The sequence below is a fragment of the Delphinus delphis genome, chromosome 2, assembly GCF_949987515.2.
Source record: "Delphinus delphis chromosome 2, mDelDel1.2, whole genome shotgun sequence".
In the NCBI taxonomy this organism is placed as follows: Eukaryota; Metazoa; Chordata; class Mammalia; order Artiodactyla; family Delphinidae; genus Delphinus; species Delphinus delphis.
This window is the reverse complement of record NC_082684.1, coordinates 13,891,083-13,915,130: the sequence shown is the minus strand read 5'-3', so window position 1 is coordinate 13,915,130 and position 24,048 is coordinate 13,891,083. Positions and strand designations below refer to the sequence as shown.

At 43.3% G+C, this 24,048-nt stretch overlaps 1 protein-coding gene across 7 annotated transcripts in view; it reads right to left on the bottom strand.

Moving 5' to 3' along the window:
• TTC7B (tetratricopeptide repeat domain 7B) overlaps nt 1-24,048 on the bottom strand; it is a 237,868-nt gene that overhangs the window by 69,537 nt on the left and 144,283 nt on the right. For all 7 annotated transcript variants that reach the window (XM_060004050.1, XM_060004048.1, XM_060004047.1 and 4 more), the window contains 2 exons: nt 19,136-19,208; nt 16,466-16,626 (listed from right to left, as the gene is read on the bottom strand). In XM_060004050.1, coding sequence (XP_059860033.1) covers nt 16,466-16,626; nt 19,136-19,208 — 234 coding nt within the window. The remainder of the gene's footprint in view (nt 1-16,465; nt 16,627-19,135; nt 19,209-24,048) is intronic.

Here is a 24,048-nt window from a genome sequence, read left to right as displayed (position 1 = left end):
CAGGATATTAATGAAGAATAGAACCTCGCTAAAATACCAATCTAACAATGTTCCTGGTAGTCCAAATCTAGCATCACGTGCAGTGCCTTTTATGATCTGGCTCCTGCCCACATGCTTAGCATCTGTCTGCCCTCTGCCCGCCGGGTACATCCCCTATTCTAGCCACGATCAACTTCCTCCGCATGTCACTCTCCTTCGTGCCCCTGGGTCTTTGCACATGCTGTTCCTTCTGCCTGGAATGCCTTTTCTGTCCGCTTCTGCTTTTTAAGCCTCTACTCATCTTTGGAGATTCAGGTCAAAGAGCCTCCCCAACTCCCAACCACTGAAGCCAGCCTTAAGTAATAGGAGCTAAAACTCCCAAATGGAAATGCAATTCCAGAAAATACAAGAGCTCTCAACTGTGGAATAATAAGCTATAAGCCAGGAGGCTTCTGCTTTCAAGATGGGTGAAATAATAACAATAACAGCAGCAGCTGTCAGACGCTGTAAATACGTCATCAGTGATCTCTACAACAACCCTCCAAGTTAGGCTGAGAGCTAAGGAATCTGCCCCAGTTCACGTTGCCAGTCGCTGTTAGAACAGAAATGTAAACCCAAACCCATTTGACTCCAAACAGCCAAACGAGAAACAGAGGAGAATGACTTGAAATGTTCTGGCCACACTAATGAAGATATGTAGCATTTTCTAATCCAGTGTTAAATATTTAAACCCTAAAATGTGCAAAGATCTGTGTTCGATACTGTGTGGAATAGAAGTGGCATAAAATACAGTCCCTTGACCTCAGAGAAGTTACAGTCCAGTCAGCAGGAAAGACTTGCCACGAATATTAGGCAAGATTTCTGGCTTAGGGACAGATTAAGGCCCTGAAATCTGGGTAGGGCTGCAGGAAAAGTGGAGTTTGGGCTCCTGGGGTGTTGTTCCTAGGATACATCAGACATGGTTCTTTAAAAGATGATCACACTAAAAAAAAAATTGATCACATTTGCCTGTGCTTTTTGTGACTTGCCTCTTTCACTCAGAAGTCAGGCACATATAAAATTCTAGACACTTGAAGGATGCAGTTAATCAAGGCTTTACTTTTCATTAAAACTAACAGAAACAATACTTTACCCCATTTTTGGAATTTTTTGAGAATTCCAAGGTAACTCTTGAAATAACTGTCTGGCTTAGTGTAGAGCTTAGAAAGAAGATACAGGCCCCTGGTGAAGCTCTGGGGCCATGTGGCCTGGTGACTTTTCACTGGGCACCCTGGAGGATGTACCAGGGCCAGGTGTAATGTCTAATCCTCATCCCCGGGAAGACTCCTCACTCCCTGGAAACTGCCCCCAAGCACTAGGCTTCCCCTCTAGCACATCTCTCTGGTTTAGCTTCACCCCGGGCCCCACCCCCATGAGACACAGACTCAACAGGATTCCTCGAGCTTTTTCCACGTGCCCTCCCATCTTCCTGCCTGCGCTCACCGTGCTCCCTCCGCCTGCCTAGAAGTCCCCTCCCCAGAGCCCCCCAACCAACTCTACCTGTTCAAGTCCCACCGTCTGACATCTCCTATGACTCACCCCCTGCCCCCCAGGCAGCATCTAGCTCCTTCCTCATCTGTATAAAATATTTTTTGTAATCTGTTCACTCACCCCATAATTTGTACAGCTGACTACCTACATGTCAGTGTGCCTGATAATGAACTTGAATTTGTTCGTCCTTTTGTCAATCATTAAAAAAATGCCTATTACGCCCTTGAGGCCACAAAGGGGAATAAGACATGGTATCTTTCCCCACCAAACCTCACAGTCTAGTGTTACATACACATATGTGATGAACACAAACAGACATATGGACAAGGTTCTCTGGCAGCACAAAAGGAAGGAGACAGGGTCGGCCTGGGGGGGTCATGCAAGACAGCTGAGAAGTAGGACTTTCAGTTAGGGTGGGAGGGGTCCTGGGGAAGGGCCTTCCAGGCAGGCAGATGGACCATCTCGACAATGGCAGGAGCGTCCCGTGCACTCAAGGAATGGTGTCTGGAGTCTGGGCTATAAGGCTGGGGCCCGAGAAGAAGCTAAAAGGGTAGATATCACTAAATTCTGAAATCTAATACTCCTCACTAAGCTTTCTGATGAAGAACTGTCCATGAAAATAAATTAGGAAAGTTTAGAGAAATTCTAAAGTAATAATTCCCTCCAATCTTATTTGGCAGTATAAACAATGTGCTCATTAAGTCCATCAAGGAGGAAACACGCATATTAATAAACAAAACCCCTCACTAATTAGCAGATCCGTAAATGCTGTATTCAAGGCAACTGATTCAGAAAGAACATCACGGGAACCTTGAACGTTTGGTATTTTGTGCTGATCTGTGCTTGTGTGCTCTTGGGCTCAGCATGCCAGGGACCTGTCTTTGTTTATCTGCTGAATGTAGGCTGGGATGCAAAACAGCTGTGCAGGAAACGCATGTGGTATTTGCCCACGTGGGGCAGTGGCCACGGGGGACTTGGATACCTCCCACATCTCTCACTTCCCAGGAGCCTGACCTGAGAGCTGGAGTGGGGCGGGCTGCCAAACACCTGAAGGGAAGTGTCACCACTCTGTCACCAGGTAGAAGTGACAGTGCATCAGGCAGGGGTGGGGAGGAGGTAGGTATGATGAAATGAAATTTTAAATTGAGAAGATGGCTTGGCAGCCACAGATCAGATGGTGAGAGAAATTGAAAGAGATGCGCCCCAAGCACGTGGTGATGAGCAGGGGCGGTGGAAATCTGAACCCAGATGAGTCAGCTGGGAACAAAGTCAGACAGGACTGAGCGGCAGCCGGTCACGGAGAGGATGTTCGAAACACCTCTAACCCACCCCTCAGGGGGGGACGAGGGGCTGCTTTCAGGTTTCAATGTGGCTTTCGTGCAGGAAATCCATCTCAGTTCCTCGTTACCAGCATTTCTCATGTCCTGCTGGTCTTGGAGCCCTTGCTCTCCTGGCCGGGTTTCCAAGGCAGCCCAATCCCAGGAGGTGGTGTTCTCTGCAAAAAGCAGCCTCTGACCCGGGGCTGAGTCACTGTCACTGGAGATCAAGGCCACGACTGGCCTGCGAGCTGCCTGGCCTGACGCAGCTCCACAGGCCCAGTCACCACCAGGAGAGCCCATGATGGTGGGGTTGCAGCTGCGCAGGCCCCAGAGCTGAGGCCTCCAGCCCCCTGAGGACCCTCTGACGACAGCTGGAAGGGATGGGGGGGTACGATATTAGATTAGATATCAAACACTGCTTGGGGGGGGTCTCACTAATGGTGGTTGTTCAGTAAATGTCACCTGAATGAACGCTCTGTCTACCCAACTATTACACGGGAAATACACAATTTCTTTGATCATCTGGTTCACCTAACTGCTGTACTGATGTGCTGTTCATCGACTCATTAGAAAAAATATAGACTTTTCCAATTAACCCAACCCTGGAAAAGGCCTTGAGAGGTCCTATAATGCTTTACTGCTCAAGAGCGTGGCTGGGGCAACAGCCTCTGCATCCCCTGGGAGCATGTGAGAAATGCAGAAAGTACACACCACTCGAGACCCGGTGGATCAGAACCTTCATGTAACAAGAGTCCTAGGTGATTTGTGCAAACTTAAGTTCAAAAAGCACCACTCTACTTCATAACTCTCCATCTTAGCCTTCAAAGGGTCTGAGTTTTTTTAAAAAAGACATCCAAGGAAAAGAGTTCCCATAGTCCCTACACTTAGGCAATTCTACCTGTGTTTATTTCATTCCAATAAGGATTTTGAGGGTATTTTATTCTTAAATTCAGTGGCAATTCTCATCAACCACCTACATTAAGCTCACAAATGAAGGCTACCCCCACCTGTGGTCTTGAACCTTCCTTTCCATCTGGAGAGAGTCTCTGGGTGGCTTCCTGGCGGATGTGCTACAACCCTGTCCAGGTCCTTCCCGAGCATCTCCGGTGAGGGGCAGCGTACTAAGCCAGGGGCACCATTCGCATTTTCGCCCACATACAGGGCACGTCCCGAGTCTGCAAAGCACTGGATAATCACCCACTGCCTTTGGGGGTCCTCTTCAGGGCTGGAAAACTCAAACATCTTCCAGAACCAAGCAAGTAAACAGGAGGTGAGCTCAGGATCTCAGGGAGTGTTTGGAGTCATGCCTGCCCAGCCTGAAGATAATTAAATCCAGACATCTTTGAAATGTGCGTTGACCTCCTGGAATTCTAAGAGATGTCTGCTCACAGGCTGCCAGACAGAAACCCTTCGTCTACAAGTCTTAAAGGGATCAAATCTGAGTGCCTGGTTTCCTCTACAAAACCCCCAAGTGCGCGCTGACTCCTGCTGGCTTTGCTAACAGGACCACCAAGGGAGGGTTTGGAGGGCACGGCTCCTGCTATGAGAGCATCTTCTCCGGGAACGAAGCCCTGTCGAGAGACCGGCACAGGCGGCTCATGGGTAAACTTCTGTCTGGGAGTTTTTACCACTGAGGAAGTTCTTGAAATCTGACCACTTTCAGGGCCTCTGCTTGCCGTGGAAGGAGATGCCGCACAGGGTGCTGGCAGGTCTGGGGGGGGGGGGACATTCAGCACGGCTCCCAGTCGCCGTGAGCCTGACCCCAGCTCAGGCTCCCAGATCTGCTGGTTCCTGGAACATCGACACCACGCTTGTTCAGCAAAAGGAAGCATCAGGGTCAGATACCTCGCTCTGCAGGACTTAGCAGCCCCTCATCCTGGCCTGGGAGGCTGCTTGGAGTGACGGCGCTGGGGACGGTCCTGCGGCCGCTTCTCGGTAGCCTGATCCCGCCTCCTCCTCGTGACCCGCAGGGACTCCTGCACGATCCCGTATCAGTTACACTCTGCTTCTCATTTCAGTCAAAGTGTCAACAATCTGGAATACTCCCCCATCCTCCTCACGATATTTTTAGAACAAACAAACAACTGACATATTTAGCTGAAATAAATCACCCCAAGAAACCCCAGTTTGGCTCATTTTTCGCTCCCACTTCAGCTATTAATCTCAACTCCGATTAGCGTCCTGGAACCGGCACCTAAGCCGGAAACGACCAAGACAGGCTGACCTGAGAACACGTGTGGATTCACGCTGCCCAGACTTGGGAGACCTCCTCCCATGCCTGAGCGTGACAGTTTCATGAAGGGAGCCCTTTCATTAAGTGCTATCCACGAAGCAGCAGTCGGGATGGTTTCCTGAGCACGGTCGGACCGGGTGGAACCAGGGGCCGACGGCGTGCAGGGCAGCAGGCGGCCGAGAAGCTGCCCCCAGCTCTGGTGAGCGATTCGGTGAGCAAGTGCCTTGGGCCCGGTGAGCCCTCTGCTATACAAACGTGTTAACAGGAAACATTTGAAAAAAAGTTCTCCATTGAACTATCCCGGCTCTAAAAAGAAATAATCTATTCTGTCTGAACCACAAAGCCATTGGTCGTCTCTAAAATTGTGAGGGGGCGAACCAAGAGCAGATCTACTGACAGGCCGCTCCCCAAAAGCCGTCTCTGCGGGATTTATTTCTGACTCGGCTGCCACGGCCTGGATCTCCCCACATTCCCACGTCTGAGGATGGGAGCTCAAGAAGAAAAGATGCACTGGGGGCCCTTTTCAGGGATAAAGGCAGATGCCAAAGAGTGGGGATCCTACAATTACCTAGACCTAGAAGGAAGAGGGCTCAGCCCGATGAGACACAGACTCTAAGGGAGCCATGAAGCTCTGTAATTTAGAAATGGCAGCCTCCACCCAAAGTCAAGAAGGGCGCCAGAAAGGAAGAGAGCAGCGGGGTGCTACGAAGCTGGCCAGCTCCGTGGGACCAGAGGTGGATCAGGCATCCCGCTGGGATCACAGGCCGAATGGAGCCATGGGTCCTTGCACAGAACCTGCTCTCATGAATCCTGCCCTGTCTTATCCACGTTCTCTCTTTACCTTCTCTGTGTCCTCACGTAGCACACCATGAGGTTTGGTACACACTTGGCAGAAAGCGGGCTCTCTCACCCTTAACTGGAGGGATGTTTAAAGCAGAGCAGGTCTGACCGTCTGCAGGGTGCATTCCCCACCAGCTGTTCTCAACTCAGGATCCCACAGGAATGCTTAGGAGATAAGTTTGAAGATTCTTTTCTTGCTCTCCTGTAGCTCTCAGGTGTTTTGGTTTTGTTTGTCATTAACTGAAAATGCAAAGACCACTACAAATGAACTGGCATTCAGCTGGACTTGTACTATTGGAGGTTTTCTCACAGGTGGCTGGGTACCTAGCAGGAGCGGTATGTGAGCCCTGAAATCAGCAGACATCATCATTTTATCATGTAGCGGAACTCAGCAGAGTGAAAGCGGAAACAGACACTAGACGAAACACAGGTAAACATGCTTCGCTGTGAACTAAGGCCTCTAGGCTGCTCAGCAGGGTCGTCAGTGTACACACGAGTAGTAATGTTTGCAGCAAGCTAAGCTCTGGGTTAGGGGCTGGGGATCCAGAGATCTCCAGGAAACACCCCGCATGAATTCTGAAGACGATACTCCACACTTTGAATGGTGGGACGAGATATCTAGGAGAACTTGAGACATTGTAAATGAGAGCACTGAAATAAATAAACCTTCTGCATGCCACCATCGGGGATGGCTGGCTCTGGGGTGACTGCCCTGGCCTGGCTTCTCCCAGCAGCCAGGCCTTCAGACAAGCTCTCTTCCCAGGAGGACAGGGAGACAGGCGTGCAGAACTGGAACCCTGTATCCACTAAGCACTCTACTTTGTCTCTATGATTTTGACTACTCTGGGAACCTCATCTAAGAGTAATCATACAGTATTTGTCCTTTTGTGGATGGCTTGTTTCTCTAGCATAACATCCTCAAGGTTCATCTGTGTTGCAGCATGTCAGAATTTCCTTCTTTCTTTCTTTTTTTTCTTTTTTTCCGAATTTCCTTCTTTTTTGAAAGCTGAATAACATTCTGTTTTATGTATGGACCAGATTTTGCTTATCCGTTCATCCATCCATGGACACTTAGGTGATTTCTACCTTTTGGATATTATGAATACTGCTATTATGAACATGAGTGTACAACCTCTGTTTGAATTCCTTCCTTCAATTCTATTGAGTATTTACCCAGAAGTGGAATTGCTGGATCATATAGTAATCTATTTTTATTTTTTTGAGGAATGGCCACGCTATTTTCCAAAGCAGCTGCACCATTATACATTCCCACCAGCAGAGCACAAGGGTTCCGGCTTCGCCACATCCTCTCCAGCACCTGTTAGTATCTGTTTTTTTTTGGTTTGTTTTTTTTTTTAAAATAATAGTCATCCTAATGGTATCTCATTGTGGTTTTGATTTGCATTTCCCTAATGATTGGTGATGCTAAGAATATTTTCATGTGCTTACTGGCCATTTGAATATCTACTTTGTAGAAATGTCTATCTAAGTCCTTTGTCCACTTTTTTTTTTTTTTTTTTTTTTGCGGTACGCGGGCCTCTCACTGTTGTGGCCTCTCCCATTGCGGAGCACAGGCTCCGGAAGCGCAGGCTCAGCGGCCATGGCTCACGGGCCCAGCTGCTCTGCGGCATGTGGGATCTTCCCGGACCGGGGCACGAACCCATGTCCCCTGTCTCAGCAGGCGGGCTCTCAACCACTGCGCCACCAGGGAAGCCCCTTTGTCCACTTTTTATTCAAGTCCTTTTGCTGTTGTTGTTGTGGAAAGTTGATTTTAAATAAGCTGCTGCACCACTGAATCCACTCCACTTTGGTCTGTGGTGTCGTTTAGGCTGTCACCCGCTCTCCTTTGCCCAAGGATCCCCTCCCCAGCCTGTATCTGAGGAACAGGCATCCCTGGGTTGGTTACCTTGCACTCATCCCTCCCAGACATCCTTCAGGTTTCCAGTGAATCATTTCTCTAGTTTAATTAGATGAACAGCCTCTTTTCTTGAGTTCCAACTTTCTATCAAATGCAAATTTAATAGGCATGTTCATTACTCCATCACTCAGCTCAGACATAAAAATAGTCCATAACACCTGGCCTCTCAGTAATCACTACATCAAAACATTACTCAATATGATATTTCAACTTAAACTGAGTTTCTCTGAGACTATGTGTGTTAAGTGAGACAGACTGAGAAAAAGGTACAATCTTACTTGCCAAGTAATGTTTTTTTTAAACCAGGTATATATACTCCACTCAAGAAAAGAATGATCCCCATCAATCTTTCTGGTTTATTGAAGAGATTAACGGAGGGTGTAGGATAAAAATCCTGTTCATCTGGATTGTTAGCCTGAAGAGGGCATAAATTACCTCTCTCTCGTCCATGGCGGCATGCCCAGCACCTCACATGGCAACTGGAATGTGGGAAGAACGCAATGCTTCGAAGGCACAGAGCACAGAGGCCAAGGCCAGGCTGCCTGGGTTCAAAGCATGACTCTGCCACTTACTAGGTACACAACTAGACAAATCACTAAACCTCCCTATGCCTTAGTTTCCTTATCTGTAAAACGGGGATGATAATACTACCAACCTTTGATGGTCTCATGATGATTAAATTAGTTTAAAATATGTGAAGTGCGGATAGGAGTTGCCTGTCACAAAGCAGTGCATAAATGCTAGTGGTTATTATTGCTAAATGAGTGAACAAATGGATGAATGAATGCATGAACGTTATATATGTTCATTTCTTTCCATACATTTAGTTCCTGTTGACGTAAAAAGCAGCACGATTGTCTGAAAAAATCTGTTTCCACGGGTACGAAAATAGAAGACCACATACAGAAGAAGAGATTGTTTTCCAATCTGGTGGCTTGAGGATTTGTTTCAATATCTGATATATCAAAGTCGTGGATCAGAAAACACCATAATGATCCCACTTTTATTTTTATCTTTGAGAGGTTTCAAAATTTACTTTTTGTGCTTTGCAGTAACATTTGATGGTTTCTTAAGTGTGTTGTTGATTTGATGACCTCTCTGAGAGCCGGAGAATAAGTGTCTGTATGTGTTTTACTTAAGTAGGAAAGAGTAAAGTTCAAATCAACTAAAAATCTGTAATTAGGAAAGTTGTAAAACCACAATTTGTCTCAGGGCAAGAAACTACACCCTGGTGTGGCTGCCCTTAGCAGCCATTGGAAGGCTTGCTGAAATTAGAATAAAATATCTCAGTTATACTAAAGTTCTCAAATGTGCCACCATTGGCATGATACTATCTGGTATATTTTCCAGAGACAAAAGTAACAAACTGTCAGTTCTCATTGCGATATTTTATCTAAAAATGAATAATCCCGTGGCAGAAACACGAAGTCTGTGAGGGCCTGACCAAGCCCTGGCCACCACACTGTCTTTAGGAGAAACAATTGTTCCCAACATCACCTGGCATCTACTTCTACATTCTTGGGCCAGTGAGGAAAATTACTAAGTAAAATACAGTAATCAATTAGGAAATTTTTGCAAAGCTCTATTTTAAAAGAAGAACGATTGAGGCTCTTATACCAAGTACAAGAGAAAGCGAATCTATCAGAATCTGTGAACACTGTTCAATATAAAAATGTGTACTTTGTTAAATTTTATTTTGGAAAAAACTTACAGTGTGTTAGAGACATTTAATACATAATCAGCAAATACTAATTTTTCATCCTTTTGTTTAGGCATTTAATAGTTAAAGGGTTTAAAAAAACAAGTTTTCAACAGAAGAAAAAGGCAGTATTAGAGGAACAAAAGAGACAAGATATATACAGAAATGGCAGACGTACATTCAACCATCATTAATTATATTAAATGTGAATGGACCAAACACTTGACACAAAAGGCAGAACTTATCAGACTAAACAACAAAAGCAAGATCCAGTGATATGCCAGCTATAGGAGAAGACATACTGGAAGAAATGATGGCTGAGAATTTTCTAGAAATGATAAACAATACAAACAAGACCAATCCACAGTTTTAAAAAGTCCCCAGCAGGACCTACTCTTAGCTGTATCACAGTGAAAATGCCAAGCATCAGCAAGAATGGCAATGAAAGCAGCCAGAGAGAAAAGGCAGATGACATTAAAATGAACTAAAATTAAACCAACGGTTGACTTCTCAACAACGACAAAAGGAGCAAGATCACTGTGCTGTGAGGAAATGTGAGCTTGGAATCATAGATCTAGTTTGAAAATCTCTTTTGAGAGAAAGGCCAAATACAATTTTAGACACAGGTTGAGAAAGTTTGCCAACAACAGACCCTCACTAAAATTTCTAAAACAACCAAAATAGAACGTTTCTCTTACAAATTAGTAAAGGAAAAATATGTAATAAAAACATAATTATTTAAAAGAAGGTAGGAAAGGAGAGGATAAGATATGAAAAAAGAGCAGGACAAATAGAAAACACAAATGAAGTGGGAGACACTAATACAAATATGTCACTATTTATAATAAATGGAAATGAACTAAATGTTCCAGATAGACTGTCAGCCTATCTGGAACAAAAAAACAAAACAGCTATATTTAATGAATACAAGAGTGCATGTAAAATATAAGAATATAAGAAGTTCAAAGAATGGAAAAAGATATTCTAAGCACACACACACACACACACACACACAGTATGTGTGTATACATGTATATGTACACATATACATTTGTGTGTGCAGGTATGTGTCCATCATACAAAATAGACTTTCAGGCAAAATGAATTATGCAACTACTTACATATTGATAAAAGGTTGAATTTACTAGGAAGACATAGCAATTCTAAATTTAAATGCACCTAATAGCACAGCTTTTAAAAGGTGCATTTTAAGAGAGGCCTGCGTACCGCAAAAAAAAAAAGAAGAAAAAAAAATTGCTTCAACTATGTGGTAAAACAGGACAATCTACCCATCAGAGGTAGTTTCAATATACCTCTGCTCAAAAACTGATAGATTAAGTAGAAAAAAAAAAATCAATAAGAAAAAAAAGATCTGAAAAGCACAGTTGATAGCTCAACGTAATAAAATATACAAAAAATTACCCCCAAATGCAGGAAACATTCTTTTTAAGCACACATGAAATATTTATAAGTAGTGACCACATGCTGGGCCATAAAACAAGTCTCAACAAATTTCAAACTTATATTGATTATAGTCTCCGAACACAGTTCAATGAAGTTAAAAACCCATTGACAAAAGATAAGTTAAAAAAAACCCATATATTTTTAAATTATAAAATACAGTTCTAAAATAATTAATTCATCAAAAAATAATAATGGAAATTTAAAAATATTTAGAATGAAACAATAACAAATATTTCACATATTGAAACTTGTGGTTTATAGTTAAAGGAGTACATAGCGGAATATTTTATCTTAAATGCTTATGTCAGAAAATAAGAAAGGCACAATACTAAAGAACTAAACATCCAACTTAAAAAATTAAGAAGGAAAACCAACTAGAACAAACTCTAAGAAAATAGGAGAAAAGAAATAATAGAAATAAGGACAGAAATTCATAAAAGAGAAAGTAAATATAAGGTTGAGATGATAAAAAAAACTAAAGGTTCTTTGAAAAGATCAATGTTTCAGACAGTTTTCTGGCAAGACTGTTCAAGAAAAAAAAAAAAGGCACATTAAACAGCAATGAGGAAAGAAAAAGACCTAACCACAGATGCTGTATGACAATAAATAATTTAAAAACATTATAAACTACTCTATGGCAATAAAATTTAGAACTTAGATTAAATGGGCAAATTCTTAAAATATATATAGTATATCAAACATAGCTTAATAAAATAAGAAGTAGAAAAACCTGAATATACTATAATCATTTTTAAAAAGCATCAGAAGTCCTTCCATGGAAAAAAAGACCAGTCCCAGATGGTTTTACAGGCAAATTCTACCCAAACTTATTATTCTAGGAACAGATAATTCACATCTTACACAAAGATTCCAAAACACACAAAAAAGAGCTAGTCCAACTCATTTTATGAGGCCGGCCTAACCTTGATGCCAAAACCTGACAAGGATATAATGAGAAAGGAAAATTACAAGCTAGTTCACACATGAACATAAATGTAAATGTTCTTTAAAAAAACTAGTAAACTGAATCCATTAAAAAACGAATAGATCATGATGATGTTGGGCTTATTCCAAGAATGCAAGGTTAATTTAACATTTAAAAATATCAATTAATATAACATTCACAGATTAAAGGAGTAAAATCATATAATCATCTCAATAAATACTGAAAAAACATTTGATAAAATTCAATATCAATTCATGATGAAAAAAAAAAACTCTTAGCAAGCCTTCTTGGAAGAAGGAAATTTCCCTAAACTCTTAATAGAGGTTTAAATAGAAAAGCATGGAATTTTTTTCAGGTAACTAGGAATAAACCTAGTAAACATCAACAAAATCTTTATAAAGAAAATTATAAAGCTTCATTTAAAAAGTATTTTCTAAAGGCCTAAATAATTAGAGATATCTAATTTTCCCCAAACTAAGCTATTAGATTAAATGTAATTCCAATCAAAATCTCAACAGATTTTTTTCGGTGGAACGTGAAAAAACCAATTTGAAAATTTATATGGAGGCTCAAAGGCCTGAGGGCAGCCAGGATATCCCTGAGGAGCAAGTTACAGGGGTGGACTGACCTCATGTATAATAAAGTTGTAAGAATGACGATAGAGGGGCTTCCCTGGTGGCGCAGTGGTTGAGAGTCCGCCTGCCGATGCAGGGGATGCGGGTTCGTGCCCCGGTCCGGGAAGATCCCACATGCCGCGGAGCGGCTGGGCCCGTGAGCCATGGCCACAGAGCCTGCGTGTCCGGAGCCTGCGCTCCGCAATGGGAGAGGCCACAACAGTGAGAGGCCCGCGTACCGCAAAAAAACCCAAAACCAAAACAAACAAAAAAAAGGATGACGATAGAGAGGCAATCACACAGAGGTGGGCACCCTGAACCCATGGAACCAAGTGGAAAGCTCACAGACAACTCCTCACACAGATGGACGTTTGGTTTAAGACAAAAGTGGCCCTGGGGAGAAACTGCAAAAGGAATCTTTTCAATACATGTGGCTGGACAATTGGGTATCCACATGGGAAAAAATTACCCTGGATCCCTTACACCTCACATACATAAAACAGTCAATTCCAGATGGACTCCTAGCCTCAAGGATGAAAGATAACATGAGAGAGCTTGAGAAGATAACTTAGGAAAGGTCTCTTAAACTAGACAGAGAAGTACTACCCATGGATATGATTGATACATTCAACTATACTTTAAAATTAAGAACTTCTGTTCATCAAAAGATATTATTAAGAGAAAGGAAAGACAAGACACAGATTGGGAGAAGCTTTTTACAATGCATATAACCAACAAAAGCATTTTTAATCATAACATAAAGAAATCTTACAAATTAGTATGAAATGGACAACCAGATTAGAAAAGAAGAAAGACTTCTATATGTGCCTCATAAAAGAGAAAAGCTAAATGACCAATAAACACATGAAAAAGGTGTTCAACCTCATTAATAATGAGGACATGCAACTTAAACTCACAGTGTAATACCATTAACCAGCAGCCAACAAGTCTGAGGGCACCAAGTGTTGGTGTCTGGAGTTGCGTGGGCCCGTGGGCACTGCTGCTGGAGATGTAAACGGACACAACCGCTATGGAGAACAGTTTGGAATTATTTGGTAAAACTGAAGATACACGCATCCTATGACTCAACAGTTCCGCTCCTAGGTGTCTACCTGACGAAATACTTGCACATGGGCACCAGGAGGACTGTGCAAGGATAGTTACAGCAGCATCGTTCGTGTAACAGCTGAAAACTGAAAACAACCCACATATCCGCTTACGGTAAACTAGAAAAAGAAATCTTGGTATATTTATACAATAAAGTACTATTTGTCAGTATAAATGAATAAATTGCTGTTGTATGCAAGAAGGATGACCCTCAGAAACACAATGTTAAGCAATGAAAGCGAGTGGTGTAAGGAGATCATTAAAAATTTTTTTAGAATTCAGGATGGTGGTTAACCCGTGCAGGGAGAGGTCAGGGAAGAGGACAGCAGGAGTGCACAGGAAATTCACAGGCAACATTAATGTTCTTTTTCTTAAGTTAAGAAGTGGGTATACATAGGTTAGTTGTATTATTATTTTGAATAGATTTAATAAATAGTCTTTTGCTTCTACTCAATATTTAATCATTTTAAAGGATTCTAAAATATTACATTTGAAGACACTGTATCAGTAGTAATACTATTAATATGAATGCCTCGCAATTACTGAGTGATCACCACGTATGAATGCCTTCAATGCACTGACCAGGACAGCTCACTGCCCCTGGGGGAGCCCCTGGTTTCTCCAGGGTTACCCGTCCTTACTGTCACCATGAAGTGATAAAAGATGGTGGCTAAGTATCTTGAATACGTTTAATGGAGACCAAAAAGCTCTGTAATTCTCTGCATCAGGCTAAGAGGCTAGTGAAATCACTTCTTGGTTCAACAGTCGGACAGGCCTGACCCTAGCAGAGGGAAGGGGCCGAGGGAACATCCACTACATACTCAGTCTGTGGTATTGTGGCTGCTGGGACACGAGAGACACGAGGACATCCCAGGCTTCCGAAAGTCTGCAGCTCTCTGGAGACAAGCTTGTCACAAACATACGGATAATGCTACATGGCAGTTGGGACAGGTGCCCACGTAATCTCATTTAGGTTGGTGTTGAAATGTTTCAGCCAGGTTGGGAAGAAACCATGGGATCCACTGACTATATCTGGCCCCAACTTTTAATAAAGTATTCTTGGGAGGAAGAAGTTTCCCATCACAAAGGAAGAAATACAAATATTTAAAAAGCAAGCAAGTCATCAGAGGCTCTCAGCCCTGCTGCCATATGCTTTGCTTTTTTGAGCTTACAGCTTAACATTAAAATAACAGGCTCGCATTCCTCAAATACCTCTACTGCTGTTCCTTACTTCTACTACTTGAAAAGGCTGTCAGCTGTTGTCACTTGGAGGCATTACCATATTAGCCACCACTGTTTACTGCTTACCGTGCAGTGTGGCTGTTAGTTTAATAAGCCTCCTCTCCTCTCAGATGACACCCCAGGCTGTCTACGCAAGGGCCACACGCTGGAGTCTAACATCTAACAAACATCCAATGAAGGTGCTGGGCTTGGGAGGCAGGGGCAGCCACTTTATAAGAGTATTGATGAGAGAAACTGAATTCAGTTGCATCAGGCTCTACTCTACTGAGGGCTAAAGGGCCGAGTATTTTTGAAAGTGCTTTAACCACTTGACGGTTCCACGGGCTAACCAGCTTTGGATAAAATCCAGAAATGCACTCCGTGTGCATTTTGAGATGTACTCCGTGAGCAAGTGGCAAAGCTCTTTAATTCACTCTGCATAAATAGCTGAACCTACAAGAGAAATCTCTAGTCAGAGGTTTCCTGGATTATAATGAGAATTTTCTCGATGGGGAGAAGAGAAGTGCCCTTTTCACTTGAAGACAAAGAAATGTTTGTAATGGAAACGTGTGAACCGATTTTCTGAGCGGAGTTTGCTGAAACGCACTGATTAAAACCACAGTGAGGTGATGAGGCAGAGAAATGAAGCCAAGGCGGGTCCACTTAAAATTTGCATTATTTCTGGAAGTGGAGAGAGCCTGCCTTCCCTTCTCCCCCTGCCCCAGGCCGCCCCCGCCCACTGCTGACCCTGCCACTTAGACAATGAGAACCTGCCAGCCTGCGGGACTGTTTACTGTTTCTGGCCACTGTGTACTGGTTACTAAGCTACTCCACTGAGGATAAAATGAGTAGCCCAAAAGACAATGTCCTTCTCAACAAAGCCTAATCAACAGGCCTGGATTCAGGGATTCAGAGGGAAGAGGTGAAGACGCAGACAATTCCAGCACATGGCAGTGTGTAATGACAATTAGGTTACGAACAAACACTGCTGATTGATTTAAGGAATTCCATTTCCTAGAGAATAAACCTAAGACACAAAGAGGTCAGGTATCCAGATCAAAGTTGCCTAAAATATAGTGATCACCTGGAAGTAATGGAGTCCTTTATGGAACGTGGGACAAACAAGCTACAAAGCAATGTTTCCCAAATTTCAGTCATTGGAGTTTGTTCAACATAGCTTTTGCCATATCCATGTATATTAATATTTCCCTTTAAATTCACTTTAAAACAACTCATTTAAAAATTCTTAGTCTCCCTCTGAGCAATAATTTCTATGAAATCACACTTTGATAGGCAGCTGTATTTTCTCTAATGTACATTTTAAAATGCATAGCTATTAAAATAAAAATGTTCATCCACAATGCATTTAAAATCATCTTGTATGTCTCAAAGGTACACAATGGGAAAGAATGGATAAAGTATTTCAACTCAGGTTGACCTGAAGACTATGTTTGTTTCTAAATATCATGAAAAAACAAGAGTAAAGGGGATTCTGTACTATTTACCACCAGGAAGTGCATGAAGGACTTAGATAGATTGGGAGAAGTAAATTCAATACCTTCTGTGTAAGGAAAAGCAAGTCCAGTATCACTTACATAAAATTTTCTGGATATTCACTCAGGGCCATGTCAATGATATTCAGAGCATCATGGTAATGCTTTTGTGCTGACAACAGGAGGGCAAGGAGGTGCAGGGAGTTGGCATCATCGCCTTGAAGTTGAAGAGCTTGGCGGACATACCCCAGAGCCTCTGGTATCTGGTTTAAAACAAAACCAGAAAGAATTTTTAAACACACACACACACACACACACACACACACACAGAGCCACCATTTCAGTATCTGATTCTCTGTATATATCAGGAGTTGTTTCACCATGTGCCACACTCAGATTTTAAGCCATCTTCACGGCAGCCCCAGGATATTAACCACAAACACGAAAACAGAGGCCCCCTTCAAGCAACAGTATGACTAATGAAGTGATACAAGAGACTCTGTTTCTCAGTATAACTGCCAATACCAAATCGTTTACTTCTCCCTAAATAATCTGTCTCTTTTTCCACAAAACTGATTTACTTTCGATTATGCCCAAGATAATTTCACTCTAAATGGAGACACATAACAAATTCCCAGCAGTTTTTATTGGAATGAAACTGACTTAGCTGAACTGTTCTGATTTTTTAAGTAGTACTGAAATTAAACTGCTTGATAAGTTTCAGAACATTAAACAGAGCTTTCCAAAGGATCAGACACCTGTGATTCTTTTCAAGTCCCTTTGTCCTGCATCTCCGTTAGACATCAAGGAACTATGCAAACAAATTAACCAACCCCACACCTTTCCAAACTACAATCCAAAGGAACTCCACCCAAGAAACAAACTGCAATGCCACATACACAGCAGGTGTGTCCAAATTTAAGTAGGACCAGATACAACCTTAACCTTCAAAATCCAACAGCTCTTCAAGACTTTCTTCAAAATCACCCAAGCACAAGGGTGGATAAAATGCATACATAATGGGTATCTGAACACCCGAGATTCTGTGCAGGTTTAACAGTACCTAGGGAGAATTAGAACCTGAAGATGGATTTCAAAACAGGCTCAAGACTGAAGCATTCTTACACGGTCACCCCAGGGACTCCTTTCTGTCTCCCCTCCAACTCCGGGCCCTGGCTGGACCTCTTCTCAGCTCTCCTGCTTCTTCCCAAACCCTCAGTAACCTCACTCCTTAGTAGGAAACCGTGACTTCTGTCTTTACCAAATCTATTCGTTTTCCTCTCCGAAATACCATTTTTGATGCATGTAAGTTAAAAATGCGGGTTACAGAGGCTTTCTGTTTTGAGCCGTAGAATCCCAGCTATCACAGCAGGAAGAGATCATCCGGCCCTACACGTCACTTCACGAAGTGAACCCAGAAGGCTCCATCTACTGCGCCCCTCCCCAGGGGCACAGGCTGCTGTGTAAACAGCACTGGTATTCTGGGAGGGTCAAAAGGCAGGTACACTCATGATATCCGTTTTTAGGGATGACTAGTGTAATCAGGAAAAAACTGATACAGGGTGCAAAGTGAGGTCCTTAAGGGCTGGGCGGACTTGAAGGAATTCGAAGCTGGTTCCTTCATTCAATGAGTATTAGTGAGGGCCTACCACGTGCCAGGCAGTGTCCCCGCTGCCAGCGCAAAGCAATGATGACAGATGTGGGTTCTTGCCCTCAGGGAACCTAAGGTCTAGTGAGAAAGATACTGAACAAGAGAGCTGGGCAAGAGGAAACAGAGGAACGGGCTGCTATGGGAAGGGGGCTTCAAGGAGGAGGCGAGCGGAGCTCCTGGAGGAGGAGAGAGACTGGACGGTCGGTCACCCGCCCACAGCTGTCTCTGCAGCAGCTTGTGGTCAGGCCAGCTGTAAGCCACACCGTGCCAGGTGAGCTCTCTTGGTTTCCTTGGTCCCCAGGTCGCCAAGGGGAGCCACTTCTTGGCAGCATTCCCTGGCCTCCGGGAAGTCAGATACATGTGGACAGCCCAGGCCTGCCAGGGGAATGGCATGTCTGGGGAACTGACCTTCGATTCACCCTCCAGTCAGCACTTAGGATTGTGCTGGGGTTACCACCAGTGTCTTGCACGTGGTGGGCAGGCAGACATGGGGCCGGAGTCTCCTGAACAGCTGGGAGGGAACGGGAGGGTATGAGAATGGCAAAGGCAGCTTCTGGAAGCTACCGCTGGGAAGATGAAGGCCAACAAAGCTTGCACCTCCAGCAAGGAGAATACTGTCGAGTCTCCTATTTCGAGGAGACACTGTGTGTAATTGTTCATATCTTCTACATATTTGAAAGGAACTGGTCTCTTTTGTCTACACTCGCTGGCATCTTCCTGTCAATCACTGATACCCTTATGACGACCAGGCCTCACCAGTGACTAAATCCCCACCATGCAGCTCACCACTGGGCTCTGTTAGCAAGGGACAAAGGCTGTCTGAGGACTCCTCCATCAGGGTCTACATCATGTGCTGCATCCCCTGTTGCCATGTGACCCCAGGTGGGGCCCTCCAGATTTGCAGATTTAATCTCCAAAAGCAGAGCCTGCCTGCCTTGTGTCTTCACAGCTGGTGCTCCAATTGACCGAAACACCAGGGTCTTCGCTGTGAGGAGGCAGCGGCCTCTGAGGAGAGTCCCTGGCTCCAGGTCAGCCTCAGGTGAAGGAAAGCAGGTCAGCTACTCCCTCAAACTGTATCAAGACGGAACAGGCACCAAGTGTGGGAACATTGGAGAACTGACCTGTCTGGAGATGGCAAGCTGCAGAGCCAGGTAGAAAGCTGCTTGGTGATCCGTAGGTGACAGGCTGTGGGCCCTGAAAAAGCATTTGCAGCTATTAGTACATGAGAGAGGCCATTTGTACTTTCCATGTCAAACAAGTACTCCCATTTGTATTTTTATTTATACCAAGGCCCCATATTTTTTTAAATTAATTTTTATCGGAGTATAGTTGATTTACAATGTGTTAGTTTCTGCTGTACAGAAAAGTGAATCAGTTATACATATGTCTACTCTTTTTTACATTCTTTTCTTATATATCACGGAGTATCGAGTAGAGTTCCCTGTGCTATACAGTAGGTTCTTTTTTTTTTTTTTTTTTTGCGGTATGCGTGCCTCTCCTGTTGCGGAGCACAGGCTCCGGACGCACAGGCTCAGCGGCCATGTCTCACGGGCCCAGCCGCTCCGCGGCATGTGGGATCTTCCCAGACCGGGCCACGAACCCGCGTCCCCTGCATCGGCAGGCGGACTCTCAACCACTGTGCCACCAGGGAAGCCCTACAGTAGGTTCTTGTTCATTATTTTCCCAAGGCCCCATATTTAATTTAACTATTTAATGTTTCATTTAAACTCTTCTCCTCTGTCCACGAACAAATGGCATGCATGTTTCCTCTTGCCACTGTACATGGGAATGACACAGGAGCATGTCTCTGTTTTGTTTAGCATCTGAAATGACAGCCAATGGGCTTGACTTTGAGAAGGAGCCTGGGGCTGAAGAAGCCACAGGCCCCGAGGTCTGACCTCCCCAGCAGACGCCTCCCTTGGGCTGAGCAGGAGAGCTCCACGTGTCACGCTGGGACACGGTGAGGCTGTGAGCATACTTGGCAAGGCGACAGCTGCTTTGGTTAAGTTTTCGCTTGGTCTTAACACTACTTTATCCAAATTTCTGGATTTCAGAGAAACCATATGAAAATCAAAGGCCCGGCTTTGCTTGTAAAATGAGGTTTTGGTTTTTTGATGAACTATAGAGAGAAATGGAGGATATTCATTCAGTCTTTTGAAGCTTCTACTAAGTTCCATGCAGTTTAACTAATTACATGCAACCAAGACATGTAAGACTTTGTGGCCAGACACCAGACTTAGTCTATCAACTGGCTTTTGACACCAATGGGAAGAGGCTATGCTGACCTCCTACTGGATGGCAGACACGTCATTCTTGCTTTTATGTGGAAGTCAACTGTATCTTACCACAAGCAACTGGGGGGAACTAGGGGGTGGGGGATGTTCTCTGTCCTTTTTTTAACCTTAAGAGCAAAACTCCCATCCCTGGGGAATCTTCACTAGTAAGTTTGCCTCCAGACACTGCCTTAGGACTCTTCTCACTTTAGTCTAAGAGGCTGAGGCGGAGGATTTGCCTGTGTTGCCCTTTGAGATGCCTTATTTCTAGCAGAGGCCTACTCAGCATGCCCCAGTTTTTATTACTTGACAGGCATTGGTTTTTCCATGAATTTATACATCAAAGAATATTTTTCTTTGGTGTTCATAAAAAGTGAGATTGGAATGTCATGGTTTCTGTCTCTCCCAATTATTCAGGGAAAATGAATACAAAATGGATTATGAAGAGACTTTGAATTTAGCATTATTTATTTTATCTCATCTTCTTTCACAATTAAACCAGCTTTCTACAACCCTCAAAAAGAATTCCACAGAGCTGTAATTTTCTCAGCACAGTCTAGAGTTTTTACAAATGAAGTTAAATCAAATCACGGTTGTTTCTACCCAACACCAACCAAGTGAAAAGCTGACAATGGTCTGGTGAACTCAGGGTGTGGATAAGAATAGTTCTGACCAAAGGCCCTACCTTAGCCTCTTCAAATGATTATTAACTGTTAGCCACAGCACTAAGAAACAAACAGAAGTGCTAGAAATCTTGGCATCACTGGGGTACATTAGGACAACGTCGGAAGAATCGTCAACTTGGCTAATAATGAATATCCAACAGCCAAATTTCTAATGAGGCACAACTTAAGCACACACATTTAAAAAAAAACCTTATTTCAATAATTTGGCTAATACGTTAAACTGGCCACTTTAGCCTATGAAAGAAAAAAGGAAACATGGAGATGCTCAAAAAAACTAGAAAAAGTGCAAGATGTTCATCTCAGGTAGAGTCCTGAAAACATGCTCCAGTTGCGCGGGACAACTTTGGCAGCTAGGCTTCCTGTGACAACACCAAGTTTGTATGCCCACAGAAAATGTGCTTGACAGAAATCATCAAGCAATGCAGGTGAGAGGAAGGACATTAGTGATCTTGAAAACTGCAAGCTTGCTGGACTCTGTACATGAATTTAGAGCAGCGCTATGAATCCCATTCCCATGCTGTGAGCACCTGGTGAGGCTGCTAAGAGAAAATCAGAGACCTAAAAAATGTCACTACAGGGGTGCTCACAAAGTGCTTCCCTTGTCAAAGCACCTCCATACTCATTAATTCCATTTTTATTCCATAGGAAAAGAAAGAATTGCAAGACACTGGCCCACTGAGGGCACCCATCTATCCACCCATCCACCCATCCATCCATCTACCCCTTCATCTCTCCATCCATCCATCCATCCACCCATCCATCCACATTATGCAGTACCTACTGTGATGCCAGGCCCTGTGTTAACTTTTAGGGAGCTTGGAGATGAATAATACAAGTGCCTTTCCTTGAGGAGCTCCCCCCAACACCACAGAGGGGGAGACCTAAATGATCATTACAGTGCAGTACGAGCAGTGCCCTGAGAAGGGTATGCCAGACTGCTACTGGAGTGCATGCAATGGGCCTCCCAGATCACCTGGCTAAAACTTAGATCGTCCTGAGGTCCACCCCATCATTCTCCTAAACTCTGGCTCCAACATCCTCTGGAGCTGAACCAAGAATACAGAGACAGCTGATCAATTTTGACCCTGGTCCATTAAGACATGTACCCCTTGTAACAATAATAACTACAATTTATGAAGCATCTACTATTAAGCATCTTGTTCGAGAACATCAAGCAAAAGAGGTAAAGCCAGAAGTGAAATTCCGAGGCCTGGTCTCTCCACCATATCACCCTGCTGCCTTATTTAGCCAATTCTCCTTGAAGTCCCCTTCAATCCTGATTACAGTAGACATGGGATTAGTGTATCATTATGTTAAGAAAGAAAAGTGCAAACCTGGTTAAATCTATTACTCAGGGACCTCCCATTACTTACACACATAGGATGACCCACTTGTCCTGGTTTGTCCTGTATTTTCCTGGTGTTTGCACTGAAAGTCCCATATTCTGGGAAACTGCTCAGTTCCCAACAAACCGGGCTGGCTGGTCACTCCATACCCACAAAACATACCACATTCAAACTTAAATTCAAGCTAGGAGTGGGAGAGGAAAATAAAAGTGAGATTGTGAGATTGTGTCCCTTCTACCACACTGAGTGATAAACACCAGTGACACCACGCAGCCCGGATTCCTGCACGCTGGGGGGCAAGTCACTGAGACATGCGCTCGACTGTTTCCAGCCTGGCTTTTCTCTGTAGGATGTGAGAGCCCCCAGGAGCCACCACTGAGATCAATACAGCATCTTAGAAAGCTTTGCAAACAACAGTCTTTCTTCACTATAATTTTGTACAGGACATATGAATTGGTTCAGCCTCTTGGGCTCAGCTTATGAGTGTATGAACAGCTGAGGGTCTCAACATTAAGATGCAATCATGCAACTGGGATGTCTTCAAAAATCACCTCTCTGAATCCAGGAGAGAGCAAACCTTTTTGAATTCTGACTCCAGTCATAATTGAGTTAATTTTCACACGCTATATCTGCAACCTCACCACTTTTTGAGATACATCGTTTTCTTTTTAAACAAAATTTGCTAAACAATAGTATTAACAGAATTGTGGGGAGAAGATTTAAAATATATAGTAAGAAAATATTTCTCATCCAAGTGATTTTTAAATACTCATTTACATGTAAGAAGTAATACAGATCCTTCTTATTTACTTAAAATCTTTCCCTTATAGACTTCTGTACAGTACACTAGGATAGTCCTAGTTCATGCATACTTGAAACCAAATATTTTTATTACTTTGAAAAATACCCTTAAATACACATAAATACAAATTTAGGTTAGCCTTCCCCAATAGAATCACGTAGGTTAGTAGGATTTTATTCCACTTTATTCCCATATGAACTAATATTTTAAAAATCCCTTTGAATTAGAAACTAAGCAAAAGAGGAACAAAAAGAAATTCAGGCCAATGGAACAGCTGTTATATAACATGAAGTTATGAATTCTGCGGCTCAAGGCAGACCACCACCATGGCTGTTTTTAGAGAGCCAGTAAGATGAGCTGATTTAAGGAAAGTGAAACAGTGAAACAGATGTAATGACCACTTTCTTAGGCATCCATGTGTGGGTTTTACAAACTAGGACTGGAAAATTTAAAACTCCAAATCATTTGAAATGGAAATGCTTTCCACACTCCGTGCTGAAGGATATCAACAAAAACTTAGCACAGAGATAGGAGGTCTGTTTGCTGCTGTCAGTTGGTACCTTCTGTCATTAACCAGTCTAGGACTGGCAGCGTGAAGGAGCTATGGGCACGCCTGCTAGGAAATGGAAAGAAAAGAGATGAAAGTGTTTCAGACTAACTGAAACCAAGTGCTAATGATTTCGTGATAAAAAAGGAGCATGTACACTGTGACAAACCTACAGGCAGCCCTAGTTCTAAGGAAAGAAATCTAACAACGGTTATTAGGTATTGAGAGGTCCTCGTAAAACTTTTGGTTAAGTAACTAAGTTTCTAATATAATTCCAAGAAATCAAGTAACTCAGGTATATTTAAGCTGACAGGATCAATACCAATTCTAGATTGGACATCATGGGGCTATACTTTCAGACAGTGATTCATGTTAGTGAT